A 23,402-nucleotide genomic window follows, 5' to 3' on the forward strand; every position below is an offset into this window, starting at 1 on the left:
TCAAAATCTTGTGCTGATTTCAAAACCGCATACTAATAGCATAGCCTACTACTCTTACTGTTTTTGCCATAGAAAGATAAGGTAAAAGTAGTACGAGTAGTATACTAGTATAAGGTCAAAAAAGTCAAAGTGCTCTTATTTGTGCTCGGTTTACAGCTGTACTGTGGCGGCCTCTAGTGGTCATGTTGTGGTATTTCTGACCAAACCGAAAGTGATCAGACCAACTATCAGACTGAAAGCGCTGAAGGAAACGGTGCAACACTAAAAGAGGTCTAGCCCTGTTATTGATACGAAAACCGAACACTGAACGAGATGAGTCAAATGCGTGAAGAAATAGAGGTACAGTATTCATTATTCTGACAATAAAGACAATAAAAGCGTATGATATTTTATTTGAGACAATACATATTGCTATTAAAGGAAGTGCGGTGCAGTGCAACTTCCTTAATCACTGTGCATGTTGCATATAATATAGGTCATTACGTTTATTCTAAAACGTTTTCATGTTTTTCCTGCATAAAATCGCCTTTGTATTAATAGGGCAACTGACACGAGTCTTTCACCCTGTGGTTGTTCTTTCAAATAAAGAGAAGTAATTGCATACTTTTTCTCTCCTTATGCAGTTGGAAAAAAGTACGAGGCGACTGAGGGAGAAGTTTCATGGTCTTGTTGAAATTGATAAGGCTGTATTACTCATGCGACGCTATGGGAACAACCATCGTATGGTTGCAATGTGTGTCGCCCTAATGGCAGATAATGACAGGGGTAAAGTGCAAACCTTTTCTCTTAAGAACCATGTCTCATAAGTGTATTACTGTATTTGCCTGCACTCACTCTACCATTTATGCAAGTTCTATTTATGCAATAGTCTAGTTCTGTGTTTTTAGTTTGTGTCGACTCCACACCTCATTTATTTCATGCATTTTTATGTGTAGAGCTGGACGAGGAAGACAAGTCAGCTTTGAATAATGACCCTGTAGCTAAGGTATGTTGCATATGATTATGGGAACATTATGGAAATTTATGGAAAGAGTTTGTAGGTGTATTTTGAAGAAAAAAAGTATTTGGACACCGCTTAAAATACATGAATGTGATTGTTTTTGTAATGCAAAGAAATTCATAATTCTATTTATATGTATGTATGTATGTATATATATACAGTATATATATCATCTGTGTAAGGCGTAGGACCATAAAATGTTTGTCCAATCATTGCATTCGGTCCGAATGCAACGGTACAATGTCCCACCTGCCTGTGAGTGTATGTATTTCCATACCTCCGTGCACCTGCTCACGCAGACATCACTCTTCATCAGCACGTTTCATGCTATGAGTTAGACAGACGTCAGTCACGAGCACCGCGACCGAAACAGCAGCCATCTTTTAAAGTTCCTCCTGAACCAAAACAACCAGCGTATGCTGCGTTCACGCCATAACTACTGTAATTTGGAAACCCGTGACGTTGTACTCGGAGCGGTTTGTGACTCAAATTTATGCGTTTCAATGGCAACACTATCAACTCTGAAATGAATCTTCAGCAGTTAGATGGTACAGGTCAGAGCTCTTTATGTTCATTATTATTGAAATGTTACGTGCTTTGAGACATGAGGTAGTGTGTGTTCATGTGTTTTGAAGAAGGTGTGGCTTTGGAGATGCTCTGAAGGGAGAGTTGGATCTTACTTTCAAAGCTAGCTCGCTATTGCTAGCCTCTCCGAAAATTGCCTACCCTACCTTTAAGTGTTCATATACTTACTGGGGTTACTGTGTTTATAATCCTGTATAATCCTGTTACTCATTAACACATTTTCTGCTCTCATATAGAATGTGATTATGAAACTCAAAGCTGATGAAAAACAAAAGGTAACAATCCCAACCATCTCTGAACGCCCTGTAAACAATCTTAATGTTATGTTACATGATTTCTGAAAATGAAAGTACCAGTTATAGCTGCTTACAGTTTTTAATCGTATAATGGTGATAGTCAAGATGTGATGATCAAAAATTTATAGAAAGAAAAACCTGCCAAGTCATCTGGATCCTCTGGTGCAAGACCATCAGCACAAGTAAGAAGGCGTTTCCCTATTTGGATGTGGATTTACAGGACAAATGAAACATCATGTTACACTGTAGTCTTACCGCATCACTCCTGTTCCACTTTAGGCTCAGGGAAAGGAAAAGGAAAAACCCGATGATGATGATAAGGATATAACGGTTAGTTTTTGTGCATTGTTTATTTAAATTATAAATTGTACGAATTAAACCAAATTGAATACTAAAAAAAGTGTTGGTGTACCTTAAGCAGTGTGAACTAACATGCACAGACATGCTTGCAGGAGCTTGGTGATCGTCTACGGGTTCTGCCATTAACGGAAGAGAACAAACGAATGTTTGACCTGGCGCAGGCAAACCAGATCCCTTCTGTCATACATCAGTTTGCCTGCGAGTCATGTGACAGGGACTGGTGGCGACGTGTGCCTCAGAGGAAAAGGGTATGACGTCTGAACGCATCTTAAAAGCTCAAATCACATTTAGTTAAATCAGCCTGAGCTGTTCCCAGTCACAGCGCAGACATGTCATGATCTAAACTAAATTGGAATAAAAATTAAAAATGTTTAGCATTTATCGGTGTGCACTTGGCTTGTTATAGGTGTCGCGCTGTCATCGATGCAAGAAGAAGTATGACCCTGTCCCAGCCGACAAAATGTGGGGTATAGCAGAGTTTAACTGTCCAAACTGCGCTCGGGCCTTCAAGTAAGACTTTAACTTTATGTATAGTATAATGTGTAGTAAGTGTGTGTGTGTGTGTGTGTGTGTGTGTTTCAGTTTTAAACATCGATTTTAAACGTGACGATGCTTTTTTTCTGCATGATGAGGAGCATTGTATTAACATTTAATGTTTCTGTTAGGGGTTTTGGTCGGATGGATGGACGTTCCCCTTGTTACGGCTGTCGCTCAGCCATTTTCCCCTCTAAGATTCTTCCACCAAGGAGGAGGGGCATGATACCTGGGCCTAGACAAAGAAATCAGCACAGCTGCCTTGCTGAAGACTGTTATAATCGAATGGGTAATAAGATGCCGTTTGACACAATGATCACTAGAGGTCTTGCACAGTGTCCCTTTTATGCTATTTTAAAGGTTCCTAATTTTGTTTTGAAGGTCTCCTTCAATAAGTTTACATGCATCCAACGTCAAAAAAACACTTTATTTTTCTCATAATGTACATGGCACATCACCTCTTTTCTCAGAGTGTCTGAAGCTGCTCGAATTCAGTCTCTCTAAACCCCTCCTTTCCGAGAGCTTCCTCTGCTCTGATTGGTCAGACGGCCCAGTCTGTTGTGATTGGTCGACCGCTTGCGGTGTGTGTCGGAAACAAAATGTTCATTAGCATATTTAAATTTCAGCTGCGTGTCTTCCTCAGCACTTGATACACAGTCATACGAACAGTAACGATGGAGGTGGTTTAACCTTATCAATTCGAGTCCTCATCCTTTGGAAGTGCAGCAAAGTGTATTTGCTTTGGCAGCACAGAAAACAGTGTCTTCTCGAACCAAACTCTTCAAGACCTCAGCTACGACTACAGGGTTTGAGGGCGGGGCAAAGTAGACGCTGTTCGTGGGCAGCCAATGAAGACCATCACAAGTTTGAACTTGTTTGTGTCAAACATGATGATCATGTTCTCCAGCGTGATTTGAGAATAACCCTTGAGCTTCAATGAAAGCAAGAACATAGTTTCTTCTGTACAAAGAACTCACATGATGAACATCACAAATATACGCACATGACATGCAGGCGGAAAAAGTGTATATATTGTGGCCATTAATTAAGAAATCATTCCCTCGTTTTATTGACTTGTTCTCTCGTTGTAGTAAATCATTACCACATTCTAATAATTTGTTCCCTTGTTTTAGTTAAATCAAAATGATTAGTACAACCTAGCCACGATTTACAAAAACATGGGAACGAAATACTAATTGGTGGCCACAATATTTGTGAAATAGAAATCTATTTCTTATTTCATATAATATTTCTTAGTTTAAAATGGTTCAGAATCCTAAAAAAATATTTATTTACAGGATTACACGAGGACCTCGTTATGAAAGTGAAATGGGTTGTGAATGTCATTTCATGTTGATTTTGAATATGAATCACTCATGTTTTTTTTAAGCAGCACTGCATGTGTATGACCAGCTGCATGTTTGTCCTATCTAGAGCCCCATGTGCCTGGTACCGAATGTGTTCACCCGCACAGCAGACAGAAGAACAGAAAGCCACGCGTGGTGTTCCCCAGCCCCACTCACATCAGCAGCGGATCCACTGTCAACACCTGTCTGAGTCAGGGCAGTCTGATAGAAAGCATCGACCAGCTCATTCTAGATGACATAGAGGAAGAGTCTGACGAAGACTCTGACAGCAGCAGCTGAGACCGCAGCGGAAATCAGTGTAAAGGACTGACGTCGCTTCACTTGTTGCTTTGAACGAAACATGCGCTTTCAAATGATTCACTCAAAGGTGTAAGCAGCCTGAATATTGACATATGTCATGCAGTGCAGGCTGTATGAACACACACCAAACAATTCAGGTAAAACAATCAAAATAAGGAATGATTGATGATGGACCGTTAAATTATTGATCAGTTAATGCACAGCTTGAGGTAGTAATTTTGCCAAAACATGAAGCTGTGTGTGTGAGAGAGAGAGAGAGTGTTTGTGTGAGAGAGCATTTGGTTCACTCAGCAATACAGATGAAACTAACCCTAACCGTAGTCAACAAACAACAGTTGGAATGACCAATAGGAATCAAGCATTCAACAGCACTGATATAATGTTTATCGCATAGCTGATTTGAACAGACAAGTCCTGATTTTGTGTTTTAACATCACCCATTCACTAATTACAACTTCTCCTTTGACTTCCACCATATTTAAATCCGTATATTTCCCTCTCACGTGACTAGTGATCGGTTTGTTCTGCCATTGTTAGGTTCGTATCAAAGGATTCATAAGCCACACCTGAGAATAATATTCAGTAGTCAATTTCCACATGCCTAATGGCTGTCTTTGTTTTTCCTAAGTCTGCATTTCTCTCAAAACCTGTTTTGAGATCACTCTTCACACAACTATCAAAAGACAGGCATTCAAAGAAAAAAGCAGTCCGCTCGTGATTAATAAAACAGGTTTGCTGTTATGTAAGCCTTATGAAACGAGCTGTTATACATAAGCGTTTCATGGCAAACTCATTTTTGGGGTTTAATGTGTTTAAACCATTAATGTGTCAAAATAAAATAAAAATATCTAGAATGAGAATAGTTTTGTCTTTAGTATCACATCATAACTTTGGATAATGTTGTCTTTGCATGTTTACATTGGCAAATAACCGTAACAGATGTGGAATGAACTCTTTTGGTGTATGATGACCTGTACAATTCTTGAAACAAGACACCCAGCTACACCCATACTTGTAAAGCCATTACAAAACCCTAAACAAAAGATATCCGATAGCATCAAGACTAAACAACAGGAGACAAACAATAGTTTCCTAACAGCTAAACCTTTGAATGCAGCCTGAACTTTTTTCCCAAGAGATCTCTATGTGACCATCAAACGAGGTCTAAAGTTTTGTGTACACTATAGTTACTGGGCCAAGTTATAACATCAAGACCATGAAATGTGATGTCCTTAAAGAGACATTAAAGCAAAAATATTTGCATTTATAGAACTGTCTATATGAGCTAACAAGCATTTATTAAAGGCATAAAGTTGCAGTTTGTCACCTGAAAAAAATATTCCTCTTCTACTCCAAGAAGTTGAGCAATATTGACATTTAGCCTACTTAAACATCTGGATGACTTTCAAAATCATGAACAGAGCTGTGGTCAGTCTGCGGTCAAAGGTTATGTTTGCTTATTTCATCTATTCCCTAAACAAACAAACAAACAAAAAAATGTTTTCTGAGTACATAATCACAAATTATCCATTACATATAAATGCGACCAACGTCGTCAGATGTATATGAAAGTACGTCAATCAATCTACAGTACTGTATGGGTAACGTGACATTTCTAAATATTGCACATGGCTGCATTTGACAATCATGTAATCAATTCAAAAGAACTTTCAACCACAACAAGGATAGAAAAAAGAAAAAAAAGATTAAATACTGTCCCTAGTGGATGAGACTCTCTTACTTAACATGCTTATATCACTGTAGGGTCGGGGTGTGTCCTGTAGGAGGGAACAGATTTCATAACATTACATGTATAAATAAGAGCCTGCAGGCTCACGTGCACACGCTTCCTCTCTTCACAGCCTGAAGTTACAGCATTCGACAACATGTAAGTACTGACACTTTTACGCTCTCTTTCACACAGCTGTACTTATTGTCTGACTACTAGAGTACCCTAAATGAAACCTAATTCTGTCTGTTTTTGAATGTTTTAAAGGATTTGCCTGACAGGGGTGACCGTGCTGCTCTTTGCATTGACTGTAGATGCAAGAGTTGGGTGAGATTCATGTTTAATCCCTTTTGCAGTCTACACCAAAAACACTACTGTATGTGCACTATAGTGTCGTATATTTAATGTATTTTGTTTCCACATCGAAGTGAATCCACTAGTGATAGTTTCTGCACTGAGACGAAAGAGTGCTTGCTGTATGACTTGGTTTGTGCCGGAAAGGACTATGAGGTGAGATACAAGATAGAATGAAAATTAGAGCATGAAGAGATTGAGTATTATGGCTAGAAATGAAATGACAAGCTCAAACATGGTAATGAGATGAAGTAATCTTCTCCTACAGGTACGTCACTATGGTGCTGTTAAGTGGGTGACCGCAGAAGCTGAATCCTATTTCATGGATATTGCGATTCCAAAAGCGTTCAGGAAACTTTTTAAATACATCACCGGAGAAAATGAGGCTGGTGAGTTTGTGCTGGTCAGATTTTATATAGCCTACATCGTGGGGGAGCAAATGCCTTTAAAACCTGACATCACTATATTGTAGGGACTAAAAAGATTACCTCATTTACCATCATGCCTTCCCAGATGTATGTGACTTTCTTTCTTCAGATGAACACAAAGAAAGGGTTTTAGAAAAGTAATCAATATATTAGTCCATATAATGCAAGTGTATGGGACCCCAAGGTTGTCACTTTAAAAAAAAAAAAAAAACACACACAAAGTGAACAGACAGGAATCAATATGATCCGGATTGATGAATCTGAAGTAAAACGACGTGTGTGCAAAAAAAATAAAAATAATAAATGTAATATTTTAAACTAAAAAAAAAAAAAAAAAAACTGTAAACCATCACTTCTGGTCAGCTATAATTTGTGTTCACTTTGGTTCATCTGAAGAAATATAGCCATATATGTACACCTATGACTGCGTAAGGTTGAGGAAATGATGAATGAATTTTCAGGGTGGAGTATAATTTTTTGGGGGAGGGAGTATCGCTTTAATTAAAGGGATAGTTCACCCAAAAATGACAATTTTGTCATTACTTATTGACCCTCAAGTTGTTCCAGACCTGTATGAGTTTATTTCTTCTGCTGAACACAAAAGAAGATATTTTGTAGAATGTTTGTAACCAGACAGTTGATGGATCCATTGACTTCCATGGCAGGAAAAAAAATACAATGGAAGTCAATGGGTGCCGTCAACTGTCTGATTACCGACATTCTTCAAAATATCTTATTTTGTGTTCAACGGGAGAAAGAAACGTGGAACAAATTTCTGAGTGAACTATCCCTTTAATATGCATTCAGTTTCCTACTTTACTTTTTTTTTGCCACAGATATCAGGTGAAGGCAGCATAATTCTCCCGTTATCTCTAATTTGCACTCTTCGAATCACTAAATAACACAACACTACTATAGCGTTAGCGTACCTATATAATTCTCTCCGACGTTTAGTGAAACACAGCGGGTCAGGGATTTCAACACACCTATATTTTGTATAAAAACATGACTATAATGCTCACAGACATTTTAATTCCCATTATACTAAATTATATTTCTCATTACTCTCATTACTGTAAGTGTGTTTTGTGTAAATACACATAAATTAAACTACTACAAATACAGTGATGTAGCCTACAAATAGCTACCATTACAATATAGCATTACTTTTTCACATTATATAAATGGAAATCATTTTATTTTGATTTACCCTGTAGGCCTAAAAAAGATGCTGCCTTAAACATCCAAGTTGGTTATACTTAAAAATTTAAGTCATTTCCACTTAAATTACATTAAACTGTTTTTAAAAAAGGAGTTTAATCTTGTATAACTTATAAAGTTGAAAATTGCTTAATTTATTTTGACGAGTTTTGACGAAACATATGTTGTCATAACTTATTGATTTTTTTTTTTTTTTTTTTACAGTGTATTTGTTTGTTTATTTGCATTATGGTAATGCAAATTGGAGGCGGTAGATGTGCATAATTTTGTGCATTCATTTTGATTTTAGGGGTTTTATGGCTAGGTTGAGTTCTTGACAAGTTTTGTGAGATTCGCCCTTATAATCAAATAATATGCCTCATTTTCTAGGTGCTAAGATTGACATGACTGCACCAGTCATCATTAAAGTCAATGCGAGTGCGAGCATGTGGCAGTCATCAGTCTATGTTCTCAGCTTCCTCCTGCCCTCCGACTACCAGGCCAACCCACCCAAACCTACTGATCCATCTGTGAGTCTCTGGGATATTCTACTGGACTGAAAGGATCCCCAGCCCCTTTATTAATGATCTTGAATTCAATTTATTTGCAGATATACTTCACAGACACTCCGGATATGAAAATGTACGTCAGAAGCTACGGGGGCTGGATGATGTCAGTCGTGTCCAAATTACAGGCTCAGAGTCTAAAGACATCGCTGGACAATGTACAGGCTACATATGAGACGGAGTATTATTATAACGTCGGCTTTAACAGGTGCGCTTAGCTTCCAAATGATACCTACATTCTGCCAATTACATTCTGTAATGTCTTCATTTCTTATGTTTATTCTTGTGTGTGTGTGTGTGTGTGTGTGTGTGTGTTTTGCAGCCCAATGAAGATTATGAACAGACACAATGAAGTCTGGTATATTCCTAAGGGTGAGCCTGTGTGTCCTAAGAGTGAATAATTTCTCTGAGGCTCCTCTCTAACAAGGTAAATAACTCATCTAAATAAAAAGCCTTACCATTAATAATAATTTCTAGGACTGTCTAATGTCTAACCATATATTTATTTGTAATATCTGTTTCAGAGCAACAGATCTGTATTACTCATGAGTGCTACAGTCCTAACAAGTTAAACCACCTTCATTTTTTTATAGAAGTACTTTGTACTGTAGGGTTTTGTACCATAAACATATTTTAGATGGAGAACATTAAAAAAATGATGCCATTTGTCTAAGAAAAATGTCAAACTTGAAAGAATGGTCTTTTTTCTATAAGCATTTTATATGTTTTAAAAAATAAAATAAAAACATCATTGTAAACATCTTGTGTATTGTATTATTGGGATTAATTGATATTGTATATTAATGTATAGCAAGTGCAGGCTGAAAAATGGCCACAATTGCTAAATTTGACAGACTAGATGCTGTGGATGCAGTTGATGTCCAGTGGTAAAAAATAAATAAAAAATTGCACAGAAAAAAATGCGAACCCTTAATAACTATAGGCTGTGGAGCCAGAAACATTTACTGCTGCACCAATTATTTTATCAAGTGACCATGAAATTCAAATGCTGGTTGCATTGTCCTGGGGTCAGTCCCAATTTGCTTAAATATATTATATAATAAAACTATAAAGCATAGTTTTAATCTTTATACCTAAAGATCCGTAAAGTAAATTAATGCAGTATGCCAGTTTTTGGACATACATCATTATTTGATACCGGCATTTCTAGTCCTATTTTCTCAGACATCAAAAAAGAGCTCAATTGATTTTAAAGATCTGAAAGTTTCATTAGAAAACAAAAAAAGGGAAATGATTAGGCTATACATATATGAACGATCCATATGCAGAAGCTTTCAATTATAATCAACAGAGTAAAATTGTGTATTATAGTGCCACCTAGTGACATGTTTGCATCATACAATTCACAATTTCCCAAACAGAAAGAAAAAACAAAATAACCAAGCAGCTTGCTTTGATCCTCAGTAATGATAGTTACACATTTTAAGTTTTAAATGAGTATTTTTTCTCAATAAAATAAGCGAAAAGATTCCATTTTCAAGGCAAATGTAAATATGCCACTGCACTGTAAAAAAAAGAAATGGTGCCGCCTTAAACATCCAAGTTGATTGTACTTAAAAATGTAAGTCATTTCAACTTAAATTACATTAAACTGACTTTACAAAAAAATGAGTTGAATCTTGTATAACTTATAAAAAAGTTATGAAAAATAGCTTTTTCATTTATTTTGATGAGGTAAAGCAATGTAAAAACACGTTGTCATAACGTATTTGTCATATCATTTTTTACAGTGTGTATGCTGCAGATATTATGATATAATGGTGAAATATGTGGAACAAACCAGCTATTTGCATTAAAAAGAATGGCATTTGCCGTTGCACACATTTCTGGTTTCATTAACAGTCGAGACAATACCTTGTTTAATTTGACAGCATTTGTCTTCGTTACCCTTCAATTGTTTTAAATAGCCTTTGACAACAGACCCACATCACTGAACTTACCAGCTCTCTTCGTCATATTAGGCTCCTTGATTCCAAAGGTGATGGAATATCTTTAAATAAGAAGAGATACATTAGTTAAAAAAAAATGTAAGCATTATAGTAATCTAATCTAAATACATCCATCCCCACTGAATAGAAATATGGAAGAGGACTGTAAAGACTTTCTATGCAGTTGACAAAACACTCGGGAATCACATGGGTTCTGTAGTTGCACTGGTCTGATAAACAAAATCTTATTTCATGAATCGATGGCCATAGTATTTTAGCATCAGATCTGTTTGTGTTTATTTTCGTATGGTGAGCGTGTCCCTCCACATTCGCTGCTCCTGTAATGCTCATGCACCTTCCAGCATGAATGAGGAATGCTTGTTGGGAAGGTGTGACAGACTCCGGTTTATTACCCTCAACATGGAGCAAAGTCCGATTGAGGGCCTTTACACAGCACCATCTCTGAGACAGCCCGTGTCTGTGCCTGCTTTCCTCCCTGTCCCGGAGGCCCGTGTACAGTTATGAATGACTGCTTACGGTGACCCATGCCGCCCCTCTCCTATGGACCATGAACATCTCAAACTATCCCCTGGATCACCCCACGGCCCTCCACTCTGCCGATTACACACAGGACCTTGCGTCACAAGAGGGACCGTCAACATGTAAGTAGAGCTTCGGATCGGAGACACTTTAATGGCTTTAGCAATTGCTAAATGGGTGTAGTAAACATTTAAAGTCACTGACTAACTCATATTAAATCTATCCGATTGTTTAGGTATAGAAAACCATGACATGATTTGATCAGGTTGTACAGTTTAGTCATGTTTAGTACGCATATTGAAAAATCATTCAGTAAAGAATTGTAATGCTTTCATTCAAAGGATCATTTCTTTATCAAATCTAAATAAAGTACTTTTCAGAAGTCAGTTTATTTCTTTTGAATGCTGAAAATATTAAAGTATAAGGATTATGTAAGCCCTATATCTCAGCGTTTAATCAATCGCGTGATAACAGACTAGGCCCGTTTGAGATATAATAGACTGCCTAACAGATTTATCAGATAGACCGGTCATAAAACTGTTCAACCTTACACCCCACTCGTAGACAATCATCTTATGGTAGGCCACTTGATTTCCAGTTGCTGTTTCCAGAAGGAGACAAGTAAGACTTGCATTTGTTTTAAGTGGAAGTGCCACTTCCATTGGCATTCACAATTAATGTGATATCCTATAGTTCAGGAGTTAAAGCCAGACCCAGACAATAGGGCAACTCAAGAAGAGGGCTGTCCTGTGTGTGGTGACAGGGTGTCAGGATATCACTATGGTCTACTCACTTGCGAGAGCTGTAAGGTAAGTGCTACAGCAAGACTGAGACAAGTATGCAGCTTTCAGTTCATAACCTCCACACCCTTATCATTCTTAAGTAGTAAAGACAAACATTCTCTCCAGGGCTTTTTTAAGCGCTCTGTACAGAACAACAAGCGGTATACGTGTGCAGAGGCACAGAGCTGCCCCATGGACCCGGCACAGAGGAAACGGTGTCCTTCCTGCCGCTTTCAGAAATGTCTAGCTGTTGGCATGAAGAAAGAAGGTACGGCTGCAAACCCACACAATGATAGTGCATGATCATTAAGTCCTTAGATGCATAAGGAAAAATGCAGTTATTGTCTCTGAGATATGGAAAGATATTCATGGCTAGCTATCAAAGATAGCTCTGATCCTGATTCTACTTATCTGTAAAACCATAAATCACTGCAATTGCAATTCTGATGACCCAGTAAAGGTGAAAATGTAATGTGCACACAAGCAAAAAAAAAGTTTAATTATGTAACTTTAATAGGTCAGTATCTTTATGTAATGTCAATTTTTCTTTACGTTTTTTTTGTTGTTGTTGTTGTTGTTTTTTTTAAGTGTCAGTTTCATCAATAGAGCAAGTTTTTCCCTACCCTCTTCCCGGAGGCACAACAAAAGTCCACAGTTTGGATGTCTCTCTTATCTGACCCATCCATTTCTGGTTTTGGAGTCTACTAATGAGCTGAGGAGTTGAATCAAGTGTGTTTGATTAGGATGAGTTGGAAAATGTGTACTGTTAGGGTGCGTTTACATGACACTATTTTCAACTAAAAACGTGTGTTTTGGCAGTTCATTTACACGTCAATGGTGTTTTGGGGGCCTGAAAACGCAAACATCTGAAAACAGGTTTCAAAGTGCACGTTTTTGAAAGCGATACCATTATCGTCTCCGTACAAAAGCGCAAATTTGTGAAAACAGTGACATCATGCACATGCAAATTACATGTTCAGTCTACAGGCGCGTAGTGTTTCTTTACACAGTGATATCGCCAACTACTGGCCTGGCATGAATAATACAGCATGTTTAGTCGTCTTCGTAGATCCATGTAAATGGAGATTGTTTTGACAACGTTGTCGTCTGTACACGAAAAACACAATGGGAAAACTTTTCCGTTTGTAGTACATCGTTGCAGTGGCGGCTTGCCAGGGGAGGCTAGGGAGGCACAGCCTACCCAAAATTTCTAGGTGAAAATTGCAAGACGATTTAATTTCCCAGTTATTCATTATGTCTGAGAATGTGTATTTCTTGTTTGTAATTTCACGACTGCAGAGAATGTCTAATAAGGGGAGAAGTTCCACTCTCAGTAAACTTCCGGCTTCTGAACTGGTTGCAGTTCCACTCTGGTTCCATATGAGGGCGCTCACAGGACGAGTGCAGAATGAATGGAGGTCTATGGCGCTATACCAATAAAAATCCACTTTTCTCAGGATATCATTTTTTGTCTAGTAATTTGAATGTTGTATTCGAAAGGAGATGCAAAGAAATTACACATTGCTGGGTGTTCGATTTTTTAGAGTCACTTATCTGCTTTAAAAAGTCTTTTAAAATGTCAATGACGTCATACACATCGTAAGACCAGAGATACTGCTTTACGGCAATCCTTCAGTCACTTTGGTGCTTTCGCGCTCTGCACTTTCTTTCCTCTCGAGGCATCGACAACACAGCTGACACAGGTAAATACACGTGCTAGAAGAGTTTTTGTTTTGTTTGTTTCTGGTCCCGCTTCGGATGCCACGATGCCATCAAGCGGCATCTCTGGTCGTAATCAGTTCTTCACTGACCAATCAGCGTTCATTAGCAGAATGCTAGCATGTTATGGGCAACAACAACTCAACCTGTAAGAAATCGAAGTACTCGTTCATTCAACTTTCGACCTATAACCCATGTTGAACTTGCAAAACCTACAATCAAATCTGAGATTTCTCAACGGCAATCGGGTGAAAGAGACAAATTTAGCCGTCTAGCTCCATAGACTCCCATTCATTTTGCACTCATGGGCGATCGCCCCCAGTGGAACTCTGGTGGAACTACAACCAAAATTCGGTACAATAGGACTTAATAGGGAGTGGCCAGGCTCTCCGTAGACGGGCTCTGACGACTGTAAGGGTAACCACCGCACGCCTCTTCCCCAAATGTGCCAAATCTGTGAAACGCGAGTCTGAGGGGATAGAGAAAGGGAGGGGGAGGCAAATCCATAGCCAGAGACTTGTGACAGAGTTGTTGGTAAAAATAAAAATAGCCAATCACCATTGAATATTTCACTTTCAGAGATTAGGAGTGTTGACAAAATAAACATGGCAGAGGAGGCCAGCCTCCCTTGTTATACAAACCAATCATCAACGAGACGTAAATTATGTAATATTAGTTTGAACTGCTACCGCTGATGTAACTATGGAGAGTAGAGATATTGAATATTTGATCGCAAACAAATTTACTAAACTAATGTTCAAACAACAGCTACAAATTAAAAATGAAGGAAGACCCCATGCCTACGTTGGATATAGGCTACAGCAGTCAGCTTCACTAAACGGCCGAACGTGCTCTTTTAACACGGACATTTAAAAGGACAGAAGGATGGATTTTTTCTTCAAGTGATAGGCTAGGACTTAAAATTTATATTGTCTCGATGTATGTGTCATTTTCTATAAATATTCTGTCTATAAGTTAACAAAAAAAGCCATCTTAAAGCAGTTTAAAAAATCCAACTGCTAAAATTTTTAAAATCCACCAGCCGCCACTGCATCATTGTCGTGTAAACATATGCTCAGTGTGCCTTCAGAAACAGGGATAGGAAACATTTACTGTGTCTCATTTCAAAGGGTGTGCCCTTCAGAGGTTGCATTTGTCCCTAAATACGTCATTTCAGAAAAGTAACCATAACATCCTAAAATAAGACCTCACAAGAAATAAAAATTAGACATCCTCGATGACATACACAGTCGACAAATGCGACCTCTGGAGGGCACAGCCTTCGTAATGAGACACAGCAACTACTCTGAGAATTTATGATGTGAGTAGCTGTGAAAATCATGATGATTTATTTATATGTGAAATCACTTGTCTCAGCTGTACGTGTGGACAGAATGAGAGGTGGGCGAAACAAGTTTGGACCTCTATACCGACGGGACAGGCAACTGAAACAGCAAAGAGGGACCAATCACCAGGCAAACATTGCCCCCTACAGGATCAAAATTGAGGGACCACAAGCATTGGTACCAGCTGTCTCTCATGATTTTCATGTCCTCAACCCCTCCCCTACTTCTCTCGGCTCTGATCATTACCACCCACCTCAGTCCTTTCATCCCAGTATGAGCCAGCCCGAGTTCCCCATGCTGTTGGATTGCACCATGCCCAGAGACCGGACTCTGTCTGATCCATCCATACCTTTTCACACAATGTGCTATACAGGCTTCCACACATACCCTCCTGAGAAAAGAGAGCTCCCGTTCATCTACAGTCCTGCTTCTGTGACGCCCCCTGATCCAATCTCTTCAACAGTTCTCTCAACCTTTGCACCTACACCCACTGCGACACTCACACCAACCTCAACTCCAAGTTCGACCCCAATACCAGCACAGAGCTTGACGCCCACCACAACCCCTAGTTCTTGCTTCCTAAATCAGCTCCTGCAAGCTGAGCCAGATGAGAAGCAGCTCTGCATGCGTGTGTTAACAAGCCTCCAAAGAGAACAAGCCTGCCGAGGAAAACATGACCGTCTCAATACCTTCAGCATCATGTGCAAAATGGCTGACCAGACTTTGTTTGGACTGGTGGAGTGGGCAAGAAACAGCACACTGTTTAAGGAGCTTAAGGTAGAAGAGTTTGCATATGATCACACACACTTTTCCTTGAACATAATTTTTTACACCTGGTATTAAGATGCGTTTTTGATCGGATCACAATTAACCGGTAACAGGTGTAAACTGGGTCTAAACGTTTTGAGCTTGTCCACTTTCGAACACTTCCAGAGGTAGTCAAAAACGCATTTGACCGGATTACTTTTGTAGTCTAAACACCTACACCTACTCTATGCCTATTGACCTAACGCGTAAACATTATGGGATGTGCGCTAGCCACACAGGATTTAAACTTTGTCGGCTGAAGACCCGAGTTTGGTTTAAAGACGAAAAACATAAGCACAATGTTCTCTCACCATTCCTGATTTCTAACACTCACAGTGTTTGGTGGCGTCTTGTGGCTGTCAGAGCAGAAACGAAAGCTGATGTTCTCCATATGTTTTTCAGTCTTCTCCGGGCTCACTCAGATGTAAATTGCGTGAGCTTATTTCGTCCATTAAATCAAATGATCAAAAGATCACCCATAGACCCTCCCCTCGAAGATATCAGGACAGAAGTGGTTGAAAGTGGACAAAAGAGATGGATTAAAACACCAGGTGTCAACGGGAATGTGTCTGCCTCGTCTACTTGTGATCCGACTGACCAAAACGCATCCTAATACCAGATGTAAACAGGGCCAAAGAAACAAGCCCTGCCCCCAACCCCCCGAAAACTAACCATACCATAACCTTTTTTTTTATTATTTAAAAAAAATCACAGGGAAATTGTTGGATGATAAGAATGGTATGCATCTCGAACCCCAACTCTAAGTCTAACTTTAATTCGACCCTTATTCCACATCCCTAAAGTTTGATTCATTGTTAGGAATGTTGTTCCAGAAGCAACAAATATGTTGATTCAGAAACTTGTCCAACTTGGTAAAAATCTTAGTCACTGCTCCAACCTGGTTTAAGATGGTTAGTGCTGGTCAGATGCTGGTCTAACTAGCGGAGCCCTGCTGTCCACCAGCAAAACTTGCTGGTGAAAATTGTCTACTAGCATCCCATGCTTGGGACTGGGGTCCAGAACAACATACATGCTTGTATTTTCAGCATGGATAGAGTTAACCTTTGTAACTCTTTCACAAGGCAATGCCCGCCAGTTGTCTACTGCTGCATAACTAGAGTACCTGATCTCTTGCAGGTGGAGGATCAAATGGGACTACTGCAAAGCTGCTGGAGTGAGCTTCTTATCCTGGATCACTTATGCAGGCAGGTGGCTTATGGAAGAGATGGCAGCATATGTCTGATTACTGGACAACAGGTAAGAACACCTTTTACAGCACCAGTGTTTCTCAACCCTGTTACTGGAAGCACACCAACAGTTCACATGTTGGATGTCTCTCTTATCTGACACGTCTATTTCAGGCCTTGGAGTCTCTTCTAACATACTGATTAGTTGAATCAGGTGCTATGAATTAGGAAGATTTGTTAAATGTGTACTATTAGTATGCCTACATGAACAGGGTTGGGAAACACAACTACACCATAGTTACCCAGTTTATTGACTGTTTAGGAGTCTTTCAACTTCTTTGACTTGTTTTTAATGTACCAGATTGAGGTATCGACCATCCTCAGTCAGGCTGGAGTAACTCTCAGTAGTTTAGTATCCAGAGCCCAGGACCTTGTCTCCAAGCTTAGGTCACTGCAGCTGGACAGAGAGGAGTTTGTGTGTCTCAAATATCTGGTTCTCTTCAATCCAGGTGGGTTTCTTTTCATTCCCAAATGTTTAATCTAAACCATTCCTGTTGGACCAGAGTTGTGAGGGTCATGTGTTTTGCAGATGTTAAATCAGTACTGGATCGAAGGCAGGTAGAACAAACTCAAGAGCGTGTAAACAGGGCGTTGATGGACCACACTATGCAAACCCACCCAGGTCACTCAGACAAGTTTGGACAGCTGCTGCTCCGACTGCCAGAGGTGCGCAGCATCAGCCTGCAGGTCGAGGAATATCTGTATCAGCGCCACCTGCTGGGAGATCTGCCCTGCAACTCCCTGCTGACTGAAATGCTTCATGCCAAGCACACATAAGACACAATCAAAACAAAGCTTGTTTGTGGACATGCTTTCATAAATTTGACCTGTGGTGTCTAATCATTTTGAGCTTTGAACAAGTGCAGATGCTGGTTTATTTAATCACTGGCTGGCGCTACATATCTAACAACAGGAACAAATAGTTTCAGGTATTATGGGTGTACAAGATGCATACTCTTAACAACTCACCTTACAGTTATGGATCACGTCCATTAAAAAATAAAGTTTGCCAGCATTCAAACACTGCCACTTATAAATATAAAACCATGACTGTCTAACTTATCTAGAGACACAGAGGCTCATCACATATTGTGTTAAATTCTTCTAATTGTTTACAAGATTGAGTTTCAAATTAAAGTGTGTCTGTATGGTCTGATATTATGTGTCTTGTTTCTAGAATGCAGCTATAGAAGGATGAAGCTCATGAAGCCCATCAAGAACATGTCTGGGTCATATTTTACTCAAAAAAAAAAAAATAAAAAAAAAATAAAAATTGCCTATAGAAAACTAAAAATTTTCATGACAATTAAGAATCCTGAATTACTTTAATTAGAAACAACATTAATGAGAATCTAAAAAGAATACTGAAAATTGCAACTTTCTTTTTTTCCTTTTACTTTTTATGTAGTCGTGAAATATGACGGGGACTGTTTGTAACCTTCTCCCACACTTTCAAAGATGCACTTTTTGAATGGGAACAGTGTGAACTGTGCAAGAAATCATGGATATAGACATGCAATTCTAAAAAATAAAATTAATATAAAAAATGGCAACAAAAGCTGATACAATGTACAGTTGTAATCAAAATTATTCAACTCCCATTGCAAATCGGGTTTATACAACAAATGTTTCAAGTGGTTTCCCCAAATTCAACTGAAAATGCAACTTTTAATAATTTCTGCGGCCTCAAAATTATTCAACCCCCCTGAATAGACTCCCTCACAACAGCACTAATCTGCAAAACAGGTGTTGTCTCAAGCACAGCTGATGCAACTAATCGAGGGTTTCATTAGTTGTACCAGGTGTGCTTGAGCTAGAACAGATGAAATATCTGAACTGGTGAGTTTTTTTTTGAGTGTCACGTTTGACTGCATGTTAGAAATATGTTAAAAAGTCAAAAGAATGGTCCAAAAATTTAAGAGAAGATATCATCTTCACCTTCAAACAAGGAACGGGATACAAAAAGATAGCGAAGGCACTAAATGTCCCTAGAGACACCGTTGGAAGCATAGTTCGCAAGTTCATAGTTAAAGGAACAGAGATTACACTACCTGAAGCGATCAAGAAGCTATAAAGAAGCGATCAACAGCTGCAACCAGATTTCTGAGAAGGCACGATCAGAAAAACCCTCGAGTGACTGCAAAAGACCTGCAGCAGGACTTGATGGCGACAGGCGTAAGGTGTGTACTAAACGCATGCCAGAACTCCAAGATGTACACCACTACTGACATAAATGCAAAAGAAAAGTCATATAAATAAAAGCCACAGAGGTGATTCTGTTCTGTGGAGTGATTAAACAAAACTGGAACTTTTCGGCCCTATGGATCAACGGCATGTCTAGAGGAAGAAGAATGAAGCATATGCTGAAAAGAACACTGTCTACAGTTAAGCATTGTGGGGCTCTGTTATGGTCTGGGGCTGCTTTGCATCCTCTGGCACTGGAAACATGCAGCGTGTGGAAGCCAAGATGGATTCATTGAAGTATCAGGAAATCCTAAGAAAACGTCATGCTGTCAGTGAGGAAGCTGAAGCTTGGGTGTCATTGGACCTTCCAACAGGACAGTAATACCAAGCATACCTCAAATTCCACCAAGGCTTGGTTTCAGAAGTAGTACTGGAAGATTCTACAGTCGCCATCACAGTCATCTGACTTGAACCACATAGAAAATCTCTGGTGGGATTTGAAGGCGGCGGTTGCAGCACACAAACCCAAGAATATTACTGAAAGATTCCTCATAAACGCTGCCAGAAGCTGCTGTCTTTTATACATCTCGTTTGCAGCAGGTCATAACAGCAAATGGGTGTTCTACCAAGTACTAAAGATGCTTACCATGAAGGGGTTGAATAATTTTAAGACCGCAGAAGTCATTAAAAGTTGCATTTTCAGTTGAATTTGGGTAAACCACTTGAAGAATTTGTTGTGTTGAGCCATTTCAATTACTTTTGTTTGATTTGTTCATTGCAAACAGCTGAAAGTCAAAATTTTGCGATGGGGTTGAATGAGTTTGATTACAACTGTATAATTGATAGAACTAAATTAAATTCAGTGATGATGAGAAATAATTGAGAGTACATAAAAATGATTTTATTTTTCTAATCCTGTCACTTGGGACCGATCCATAATCAAAGAATTTGGGAGAAAAACAAAATCTACTAACATGAACATGGAAACAGTAAAAGGAAAAAACAAAACATCAATGTGCTTTCTGAAATGAACAAGTGAATCACCACATTTGCCAGAACATAAATAATAAAATCTGAAACTAAACAGAAAACTCTAGCTCATCCTTACCCAATAAATACACCTTAGGTGACCTAACATTCTACAGAATTGCACAGAATCCAGTTACATTAACCATCATGTTTCACCCAACAGTCAAACACATGCAACCTACACACAAATACACATCTCCCATTCATTTGACACAGAAACATGTAAATCAACCGTCTCAAAAAATTTTTTTTTGCTCTTTACAAAAATATGTACATCTTTACGGCAAATCTGTAAAGTACTTCATCTGATTCTCCAAAGACAGGAGAGAGTGGCCTGATTGAATCAGTTAGTGCTTTGATGAAGAGAAACAGACTAAATGCCCCTTTCATACAAAAAGACAACTCAAGCCGTTCATGAAACAAATAAGGCCAAGTTAGACAGTTTGGAGACAATCATATTCATAGAAACAACATAACCGTTTAAAGCTGCAGACACCTGGGCTGCTTTTCTGCCTTTTATCACTTTCTGTTAGTGTTTGTTTTATATCACTATCTGTTGGTGTTCACGAGCGGTTTATCACTATTTGCTGCTACATGTCAGCCAAACAATAGCACTTGATCATTCAGCTCTGGGTACATAAGTGAGAGTTGACATCAGATTTGTGTTTATTGTTTCTCGCCATCTGTCTCTTTCTGTCCCCGTCCCGCTCACACACTCATTCACACCAACACATCCAGCTCTAGTAGTGAAGCAGCAGGGTAGCTTATTCATTGCTTACAAATCTCCACAATATACAAATCATTGTCAAAAATGAAAGAATCAGCATTCAAATATACAGTATATTAAACCAGCCTTGATCTTTTACTTGCATTATTTTTCCAGTTACAGCTAAACAGAGTAAAAAGTATCATTAATGGAAATCAACAGCACGTTCTGGCATCTTTTTGCTTTTTCATTCGTTCTTAATTAAAGCAAATGGGAAGGAAAGATATTTGAGTCTTTAACATGCTCTCCTGAGTTCCTAAAGCTTGAGTAATCCAGTTAGATAAGGTTCGAAGCAGTAAGAAAACAAACATCCAGGTGTCTACGGCTGACTTTAGGAAGGCGAAAGGACAAGGCAGATTTTATTAGAGAGCAAGACAGACTCGAAACAGACAGCAGCATGGGACTTTTTTATGACGTGACGTAAAGGTGAGTGGCTGTGCCCCTTTGTAATACAGTTCTACATTCAGTCCCATAAAACAGAGGCTGATGACGATAAAACAGACGATAAGAAGGCTTGTGTTGGTTTGTGCCCTGCATTCATCAAAGAGCAAAGATCCGATTTCGTCCGGGGAATCCTTTTACACACCAAAGGATCCAGTTTATTGAGTAAAGAAGGGTAGGAGCTGGAGGACAGTAATGTTTCTGAGGATCTTTTTCCTCTCTATTGTGGGGGACATTCATTTTACTTGAATGATGAGACTGGAAGATTCATCTAACGTTTTAACATTAGAATGCCAAGAATAATTTTCCTACAATCTTAGAAAATCAATCAGACCCCTTTCTTCGAAATATGACTTTTGAGTTCACTTGAGTTACCCGAAGAAAATGGCAATGGAGATTTCTGAATAAATCTTTTGTAACTTGACCTGTAGTTACACAGTCACCAGCTATACACCTCTGAGGGCACTTTATTTTAGGATTTTGGGCCTCTTTTTTGTTATCCAACTCTTTTTTTCTGGCATGCACGCCTCTCTGCACTGCCGGAGTCGGGACAGAAACCCAGGGTTACATGGCCAGCTCAGGTATAGCTGCATTTCCAGCAGGCTTTATTTTGGGGTCCCAAGCTTCTTTGGGGTTCCTGGGCGCTTGCGCTCCCATAGGTGGCCTGGAATGGTGAAGGCATCCACACTCATGGACATGGTCTTGGACGGGAGGGCCGTGAACTGCTTGCGGTCAGAGCTGTACTTGTAGATCGACTCCACCATATTGGGACCGATTATCCGTGGGCCAATACCTGTAAGTCGAACCATCTCTTCCGTCTCAGGGTTCATGGTATAAACCGCTCGGAACTGACAGCTAGCATCCCGAAAGAGGATGAGAAAATGGTTTGCAGAGCTTTTCTCTAATTCCTTTTACAGACAAGAGAAAAACACAAATGAACTGAATGTGAGACCATTACATCATACATTCAAATACACCATGCAAATATGTGTTGGCTGTCCGCAACGAGTCATGAGAGCCCAGAGTGCACTAAAGATGTCGACTGATAGGTTACTCACCTCTACAATCTTGTTTTTCTGTGGTTCGTTGACCTTTCCTGCCAAACAACAGCGTGAGATGGCATTATGGATGATGAACTTATTGGACTTGAAGCTTGGCTCCTTGTAGAGTTTAGGGCCTGAAACAGAATTTTCATTGCTAAGATACAAATGCTTGATTTGTGATCCTGACAAACAGATGCTTCAACAAGAGAAAGCAAGTTCATGATCACATGACCTAATCTAAATAACCGTTAAACTCAAAATAGCTTAATTTTCTGTGAATGGTGCTTGCCCATGCAAAACCTGCAGACCACAATATTGCAGGATTTGAGGTGTCATTTATCTTCAAACTGTGCGCCACAGGTAGCTCACTAAAATTAATTCTTGAGGTTCTTCAAATACCTAACCCCAAGTATGAGAAAGAGCAATGGCCTTAGAAGCACCTCTAATAATACTGCAAATCATATCATTTTTACAGTTTACCAGTGTATTCTGGGATGGAGGCTGGAGACGATATAGTAGATGCATTTTCCCAGTCCCCATTCTGTGCAGCAAAACGGCCTGGAGATAGCAGTCTGGATGGTGAATGAGAACGACTGTGGAAAGGAATATATGTTCAGAGGTGAAGTCACAAAGGAGGAGCAGGTGTTTTCTCACCAGAAAACATACAGATCAGATTTACCTTGGAGATTTTCTGACAGTAAGTGTCCCACTGTCATTAGCCATAGAGGACAGATTCATTGTTGAATGGGAGTAAACTTTATTTAATCTAGAACCTGAAAGAGAAAATAGTTGATACATGACATTGGCTTTACTACAATATCAACGGAAAG

General features: G+C 39.2%; 4 protein-coding genes across 4 annotated transcripts in view; 3 read left to right on the forward strand and 1 right to left on the reverse strand.

Annotated features, from left to right (window-relative positions):
* Positions 1–189: 189 nt before the first annotated feature.
* On the forward strand, positions 190–5,302 carry shfl (shiftless antiviral inhibitor of ribosomal frameshifting). The gene is made up of 10 exons (XM_084123188.1): positions 190–339; positions 624–765; positions 936–985; positions 1,822–1,860; positions 2,010–2,063; positions 2,161–2,211; positions 2,334–2,489; positions 2,648–2,751; positions 2,907–3,064; positions 4,210–5,302. Exons 1-10 carry the CDS (start codon positions 313–315, stop codon positions 4,419–4,421), a joined length of 993 nt encoding a protein of 330 aa, XP_083979314.1. The 5' UTR covers positions 190–312; the 3' UTR covers positions 4,422–5,302.
* A 690-nt stretch (positions 5,303–5,992) lies between these two features.
* Positions 5,993–9,479, forward strand: soul5 (heme-binding protein soul5). Its single transcript, XM_084123205.1, has 8 exons — positions 5,993–6,330; positions 6,439–6,498; positions 6,600–6,681; positions 6,794–6,914; positions 8,544–8,683; positions 8,764–8,927; positions 9,042–9,146; positions 9,244–9,479. Coding segments are annotated over exons 1-7 (648 nt in total). The 5' UTR covers positions 5,993–6,328; the 3' UTR covers positions 9,121–9,146; positions 9,244–9,479.
* A 1,525-nt stretch (positions 9,480–11,004) lies between these two features.
* On the forward strand, positions 11,005–18,679 carry nr5a5 (nuclear receptor subfamily 5, group A, member 5). The gene is made up of 7 exons (XM_084113837.1): positions 11,005–11,330; positions 11,902–12,017; positions 12,117–12,258; positions 15,087–15,832; positions 17,000–17,119; positions 17,411–17,558; positions 17,639–18,679. The coding sequence occupies exons 1-7, from the start codon at positions 11,237–11,239 to the stop codon at positions 17,884–17,886; spliced, it is 1,614 nt and encodes a 537-aa protein (XP_083969963.1). The 5' UTR covers positions 11,005–11,236; the 3' UTR covers positions 17,887–18,679.
* A 1,493-nt stretch (positions 18,680–20,172) lies between these two features.
* The window catches only part of camsap3 (calmodulin regulated spectrin-associated protein family, member 3), a 38,597-nt gene continuing 35,367 nt past the window's right edge, over positions 20,173–23,402 (reverse strand). Inside the window, 4 exon segments of the mRNA XM_084113548.1 lie at positions 20,173–22,437; positions 22,588–22,706; positions 23,053–23,165; positions 23,252–23,345. Of these exon segments, the coding sequence (XP_083969674.1) occupies positions 22,135–22,437; positions 22,588–22,706; positions 23,053–23,165; positions 23,252–23,345 (629 nt within the window). The 3' untranslated portion in view covers positions 20,173–22,134.

Source organism: Abramis brama, assembly GCF_963993115.1.
Source record: "Abramis brama genome assembly, chromosome: 1".
In the NCBI taxonomy this organism is placed as follows: domain Eukaryota; kingdom Metazoa; phylum Chordata; class Actinopteri; order Cypriniformes; family Leuciscidae; genus Abramis; species Abramis brama.

What these genes read in the sequence shown, in the direction of transcription:
- shfl (XM_084123188.1), top strand. Translation starts at nt 313, where the DNA reads ATGAGTCAAATGCGTGAAGAAATAGAG. An exon ending in AAATGCGTGAAGAAATAGAG is followed by an intron (nt 340 to 623) that starts GTACAGTATTCA and finishes CTCCTTATGCAG; the next exon opens with TTGGAAAAAAGTACGAGGCG. An exon ending in GTGCAAGACCATCAGCACAA is followed by an intron (nt 2,064 to 2,160) that starts GTAAGAAGGCGT and finishes GTTCCACTTTAG; the next exon opens with GCTCAGGGAAAGGAAAAGGA.
- soul5 (XM_084123205.1), top strand. An exon ending in GTGCCGGAAAGGACTATGAG is followed by an intron (nt 6,682 to 6,793) that starts GTGAGATACAAG and finishes CTTCTCCTACAG; the next exon opens with GTACGTCACTATGGTGCTGT. An exon ending in CCAAACCTACTGATCCATCT is followed by an intron (nt 8,684 to 8,763) that starts GTGAGTCTCTGG and finishes ATTTATTTGCAG; the next exon opens with ATATACTTCACAGACACTCC.
- nr5a5 (XM_084113837.1), top strand. Translation starts at nt 11,237, where the DNA reads ATGAACATCTCAAACTATCCCCTGGATCACCCCACGGCCCTCCACTCT. An exon ending in ACAAGAGGGACCGTCAACAT is followed by an intron (nt 11,331 to 11,901) that starts GTAAGTAGAGCT and finishes GATATCCTATAG; the next exon opens with TTCAGGAGTTAAAGCCAGAC. An exon ending in TCACTTGCGAGAGCTGTAAG is followed by an intron (nt 12,018 to 12,116) that starts GTAAGTGCTACA and finishes CATTCTCTCCAG; the next exon opens with GGCTTTTTTAAGCGCTCTGT.